The 6,421-nt window shown below is 40.0% G+C and overlaps 1 protein-coding gene across 1 annotated transcript; it reads left to right on the top strand.

Moving 5' to 3' along the window:
- The first annotated feature begins 606 nt into the window (after positions 1-606).
- Positions 607-2,451, top strand: LOC128285265 (uncharacterized). The gene is made up of 2 exons (XM_053022674.1): positions 607-1,647; positions 1,810-2,451. Exons 1-2 carry the CDS (start codon positions 607-609, stop codon positions 2,449-2,451), a joined length of 1,683 nt encoding a protein of 560 aa, XP_052878634.1.
- The last annotated feature ends 3,970 nt before the right edge of the window (positions 2,452-6,421 follow it).

Genomic DNA, 6,421 nt, shown 5'->3' with positions numbered 1-6,421 from the left:
CACATTACGATGTTCTGTAGGAGGATGATTGGGTATGTGAATAATGATCAATTGTTGATTCACTGTTTCCAAGACAGTTTAATTGGAGCAATGACCAAGTGGTATAATCAATCGGCGGGCGAGAATAAGTTCATGGAGGATCTTGCATGAGCCTTCATACAATGATACAATCATGTGAGTGACATGACTCCAGATAGGATCACGCTGCAAAACATGGAGAAAAAGCCTAATGAAAATTTTAGGCAATATGCATAGAGATGGAGAGAGGTGGCAATGCAAGTTCAACCACCGTTGTTGGAGAAGGAGACTACCATGTTGTTCATCAACACTCTAAAAGCTCCATTCATCACTCACATGATTGGGAGTACCACCAAAAGCTTTGCGGATATAGTCATGGAGGGAGAGATGATTGAGAATGCCATAAGGGGTGGCAAAATTGAGGGGGAAACAACTAAAAGATCGGCCCCAAAGAGAAAGGATAGTGAAGTGAATAACACAAGCACTTTCAACACGAGGGCAATCACAGTTGGTTAACCTAAAACAGCTGCGGTTGAGTAACAGAGTTCTTAAAGGCAGGAGTTAGGTATAAGGCAGAATTTTGAAAAGATGCAATTCACACCTATCCTTGTGATGTATCGTGAGCTCTATCAACGCTTATACGATGCACATGTTATTTCTCCTTTTCACCTTAAGCCATTGCAGCCCCCATATCCTAAATGGTATGACGCAAACGCCAGATGCGAATACCATGATGAAATACCGGGGCATTCGATTGAAAACTGTATTGGTTTTAAGAAGGCCATAGAAAGGCTTATTAAGATGGGGGTAGTGAAGTTCGATAATACCCCAAATACTGAAAACCCATTACCAAATCATAGCGATCAAGGAGTGAACGCCGTTGGTGAAACTAGTGAGAGGAGAATAAAGGAAGGCGTGGCTGAGGTGAGAACGCCGATGAAGATGATTTGGGAAGAAATGGTAAAAAAAGAGATGATAATCTCTAAAGAGAGGAATGAAGAAGCAAAAGACTATTGTGAGTTCCATGCCGAAGAGGGGCACAAGATTCAGGAATGCGACGAGTTTAAGGCCTTGATACAAAGCCTTATGGACAAGGAGCTAGGATTTTATGAAGCTGGGCCAAATGAGAGACATATATGCACATTAGAAGGTGCGCTGAAGAATCAAAGTTGGCCAAGGATCATTATTTCTTTACCAGGAAGTAATGAAGTTGAAATACCGACAGTACCGAAAGTCATCATTCATAAACCTATTTCCTTTCCTTATAAGGATAACAAGAGAGTACCATGGAGTTATAATTGCAATGTGTCAATGCCGGAGAGGGAGGATATAGCAAGTGCTTCTAAGGAAGTCCAAGGTGAGGGTTCCCATACACGGAGCGGGAAGCGGTATGATACAGTGGGCGTCAGAAAGGAGCCCACAAAAACAAAGAATGTTAGTACAGAGAAGGAGAAAGAGGCCGAAGCACCTATCAAGGAGCCAGTAAGGGAGGAAGAGGTTAATGAATTTCTAAAGTTCCTTAAACATAGTGAGTATAGCGTGGTCGAGCAATTACGTAAGCAGCCGGCTCGCATATCAGTATTGGCTCTACTTCTGAGTTCTGAGATGCATCAGGATGCATTGATGAAGGTGCTCAACGAAACATATGTCACCCATGACATATCCGTTAACAAGCTGGACCGGTTGGTGAATAACATAAGTGCGGATAATTTCATCTATTTTAATGACGATGAAATCCCACCGGGGGGCAGGGGGTCAACAAAGGCCCTGCACATCACCATTTGATGTAAGGGGTACACATTCCCAAGCGTGCTTGTCGATAATGGATCGGCTTTGAATGTTCTACCGTTGTCTACTCTGAACAGATTACCCATTGACGATTCTCACATGAAGACATGTCAAAATATGGTAAGAGGCTTTAACGGTACAGAAAGGAAAGTGATGGGAAAGATTGACATCCCTTTGGAAATTGGGCCGAATATATACGAAGTAGACTTCTTGGTGATGGATATCAAGCCCTCCTACAATTGCTTATTAAGGAGGCCATGGATACATTCAGTGGGAGTGATGCCCTCATCGTTGCACAAAAAATTAACGTTAGTGACGGATGGACGGTTAGTAACCATCAATACGGAGGAGGATATTATAGCCGTAGTCACTAGCAAGGCCCCTTATGTCGAGACGAACGAAGAGTCTATTGAGTGTTCCTTTCGCTCTTTAGAATTTGTGAATGCGACCTTTATTTCAGAAGGGAGTGAGCCACCGGCGCCAAAGATAGCAAGAGCCACGAGGATGGCTCTACAAATGATAGTGGGAAAGGGAGCCTTACCAGGAAGAGGGTTAGGAAAATACCTGCAAGGAGGGAGTCAAATCCTAGAACTAAAAGAGAAGAGAGATCGCTTTGGTCTAGGCTTCAAGCCAGACTATAAGTAAAGGAGGAAGGAAGTTGAGAAGCGCCAAGAGGGAAGAAGGGCGCGTCTTAATAGAAGAGAAGTGGAGTGGGAGTCAATAATATTCCCTCCAATATCCCAAACCTTTATATCAGGAGGGTTACTTTTAGAAAAAGGCCATCAGATTAATGCTATACACGATAAAGGATCAGAGCAAGGAAACCTTGAGGGCATTCGTCCTTACGAATCGAGAAGCTCTCTGAACAATTAGACTGTGGAGGAACTTCCTGTAGTCTTTAGGAATTTTTCAGAGTAATTCTCGAAATATTCTTGTTACTCTAGAGCCTAGGAGTAATAGGATTTTATTTGTGAAATGGGCTTACAATCATTTATTATTTTTTAATAAAGCATAACTTTTATCAATTTGAACGAGTATTGTTTCATTTTTATCAACCAATATTCTGTTAAATTTTGGCAATTCTTATTCTTTCATTCATAGCATATAAATAATCATTCTTAAATTCATTCATTCTTTGTATATTCTTTATACTTCACAGATCCCTAGATATCAATGACATGAACATTGATATTACAAATCCTAATTTTTCTTGTGAGCAAGACATGTGTTTAGAGGAATCACAGGATTTTGAAGATGTCCAGGGTTGTGATGTGTCTCTAGATCTTTTGAGGATGGTGAAACAGGTGGAGAAACAAATCATACCACATGAGAAAGAGGCAGTAGAGAATGTAGCCTTAGAGGAAGGGAAAGAGGTGAAAATTGGCACGTATATTGCTGATGATATAAGGCAAGGACTGATTGAGTTGTTACGTGAGTTCAAGGATATCTTTGCATGGTCCTATTAAGATATGCCAGGGTTAAATACTGATATTGTGGTGCATCGTCTTCCAATAAGACAAGATTGTAAACCTTCAACAGAAGTTGCGAAGAATGAGACCAGATATCGTATTAAAAATAAAGGATGAAGTCAAGAAACAGTTCGATGCAGGATTCTTACAAGAAGTGAAGTATTCTGAATGGGTAGCTGACATTGTACCAGTTCCTAAGAAGGATAGGAAGGTACGGATGTGTTTTGATTACAGGGATCTGAACAAAGTTAGCCCAAAAGATAATTTCCCTCTGCCTCACATAGACACTTTGGTAGACAACACAGCGGGATATTCGTTGTTCTCCTTCATGGATGGTTTTTCAGGGTACAATCAGATAAAGATGCATCCTGAAGACATGGACAAAACCACATTCATAACCTTGTGGGGGACTTTCTGTTACAAGGTAATGCCCTTTAGGCTAAAGAATACAGGGGCAACATACCAAAGGGCTATGGTGACCTTATTTCATGATATGATGCACAAGGAAATTGAGGTGTATGTTGATGATATGATTGCCAAATCTCGAACAGAGGAGGAACATATTGAGGTTTTAAAGAAACTATTCTTGAGATTAAGGAAATTTCGGTTAAAACTTAATCCGGTAAAATGCACTTTCGGAGTCAGGTCGGGGAAGTTACTAGGTTTTGTAGTCAGTGAAAAAGGAATAGAAGTTGATTTAGACAAAGTTAGAGGCATACAAGATTTGCCTTCACCGCGTACTCAGAAAGAAGTTTGGGGTTTTCTTGGAAGGTTGAATTATATTGCTCAGTTTATTTCACAATTAACTGAGAAATGTGACCCTATATTTCAACTCCTTAGAAAACACAACTAAGGTACTTGAGATGAGGAATGCCAGAGTGCTTTCGATAAGGTTAAGCAATACTTGTTAAATGCTCCTGTGTTATCTCCACCTAATCCAGGTAGACCATTAATTCTGTACTTATCAGTGTTTAGCAATTCTATGGGATGTGTGCTTGGCCAACATGACGAGTCGAGAAGAAAGGAGAAGGCGATATACTACCTCAGCAAGAAATTCACAGAGTGTGAGATGAGATATTCGCCAATTGAGAAATTGTGCTGTGCTTTAATTTGGACGACTCAAAGGTTAAGGCAATATATGTTGTATCATACTACTTGGCTTATTTCAAAACTTGATCCTCTGAAGTATATGATGGAGTCAACAGCTTTGAATGGAAGAATGGCGAGGTGGCAAATTCTTCTTTCAGAGTTTGACATAGTTTATGTGAGCCAGAAGGCTATAAAAGGAAGTGCGATAGCGGAATTTCTAGCTAGTAGAGCTCTAGAAGACTATGAGCCATTGAATTTTGATTTACAAATGAGGAGTTGATGTGTGTAGCATCTACAGAGGATTATCCTTAGAAGTTGAGCTTTGATGGGGCATCCAATACAGTGGGAAATAGAATTGGGGCAGTCTTGGTATCCCCAAATGGTGATTATTATCCATTCACGTGCAAGTTGGATTTTGATTGCACAAACAATATGGCCGAGTATGAAGCGTGCATCATGGGACTCCGAGCGGCTAATGGTTTCACGATGGCTAGACAAATCATGAGGTTTGGATATTATTGGTCTACTTTGGAAGGGGATTGTATCAACTATGCCAAAAAATGCCATAAATGTCAGATTTAAGGAGACAAGATTCATGTACCACCTTCATCTCTACACGTTATGACTTCTCCATGGCCTTTTTCTATGTGGGGCATGGATGTCATTAGGTCAATATCACCAAAAGCTTCAAATGGGCATCACTTTATTTTTGTGGTCATTGATTACTTCACGAAGTGGGTAGAGGCTGCTTCTTATGCGAATGTTACTAAGTCGGCTGTAAGTCGTTTCTTGAAGAAAGAGATTATTTGTTGGTATGGGATGGCTGAAAGGATCATATCAGACAATACACTGAACTTGAACAACAAAACGATAGCAGAAGTTTACAGTCAGTTCAGGATTAAGCATCATAACTTTTCGCCATATCGCCCAAAGATGAATGGGGCAGTGGAAGCTGCTAACAAAAACATCAAGAAGATAGTAGGGAAAATGACTGAAACCTACAGAGACTGGCATGAGAAGTTACCATTTGCACTCTTAGCTTACCGAACATCTGTCAGAACCTCTACCAGGGCAACTCCTTTCTCGTTGGTTTATTGGATGGAAGCAGTGTTACCCATTGAAGTGGAAATACCGTCTCTTCGAGTCTTGTCAGAGATAAAGTTTAATGAAGCTGAATGGATACAATCGTGATATGAACAGTTGAACTTGATTGAAGAAAAGAGGTTAAAGGCCATTCGTCATGGTCAGATGTATCAGAAGCGAATGATACGAGCTTAGATAAGAAAATACAACTAAGAGAATTCCACGAGGCGGATCTTGTACTGAAAAAGATCCTCCCTATTCAGAAGGACTTTAGAGGAAAATAGATGCCAAATTGGGAAGGGCCGTATGTCATGAAGAAGGCCTTCTCTGGGGGTGCATTGATCTTAACGGAAATGGATGGGAAGAGTTTGCCCAATCCAGTGAGTTCAGACTCAGTCAAAAAGTACTTTGTCTAAACGAGAGAAGAATTCAGGGTGAAAACCTTTAAAGGGAACCTTTAGTTTTCGAAAAAATAAAAAATAAAAAGAAATAAAAATAAAAAAATGGAGAGGCCAAGGTAAAAACCCGCAAAGGGCGCCTTGTGACCAAAGTGGTTTTGAGTTGAAAACTCGAAAGGGCGGCTCAAATTTTGAAGAGCACACGGTAATCTTGCTATATTTGATTCAACGAAGAGTGAAGTGCGTTGTATATCGGGGCATCAACAAAGTACTTTGGATCTTTTAAACACATGTTGAATTCAAGAAAGTCTTCATGGAGCTGGCATATAAACGCTCAAGTGGCGATATCTAGGGCATCTAACTTTTGTCCTGTTTGCTATCTTTAGATTCTTTTCTTCTCAAAGATAGGCTTTCAGATTAATTTCCTTTGTATTTTTGACAAATTTATTCAAGTCTAATTATTCTCAAGATTAAATTCATCTTCCATTATTCTTAAAGTATGTTGCATTAAAATAATGATAGATGAACTAAATAATTTTCACAAATGAAGTTTTGCTCATTACTCTGGAAATTTCT

The sequence above is a fragment of the Gossypium arboreum genome, chromosome 2, assembly GCF_025698485.1.
Source record: "Gossypium arboreum isolate Shixiya-1 chromosome 2, ASM2569848v2, whole genome shotgun sequence".
In the NCBI taxonomy this organism is placed as follows: Eukaryota; Viridiplantae; Streptophyta; class Magnoliopsida; order Malvales; family Malvaceae; genus Gossypium; species Gossypium arboreum.
The sequence above is the reverse complement of the archived record's forward strand: the minus strand, read 5'-3'. Positions and strand labels throughout refer to the sequence as shown.

Coding starts and splice junctions, on each gene's coding strand:
- LOC128285265 (XM_053022674.1), top strand. CDS start 607: ATGCAATTCACACCTATCCTTGTGATGTATCGTGAGCTCTATCAACGC. Junction 1,648..1,809: donor ATCAGGATGCATTGATGAAG/GTGCTCAACGAA, acceptor ATTTGATGTAAG/GGGTACACATTCCCAAGCGT.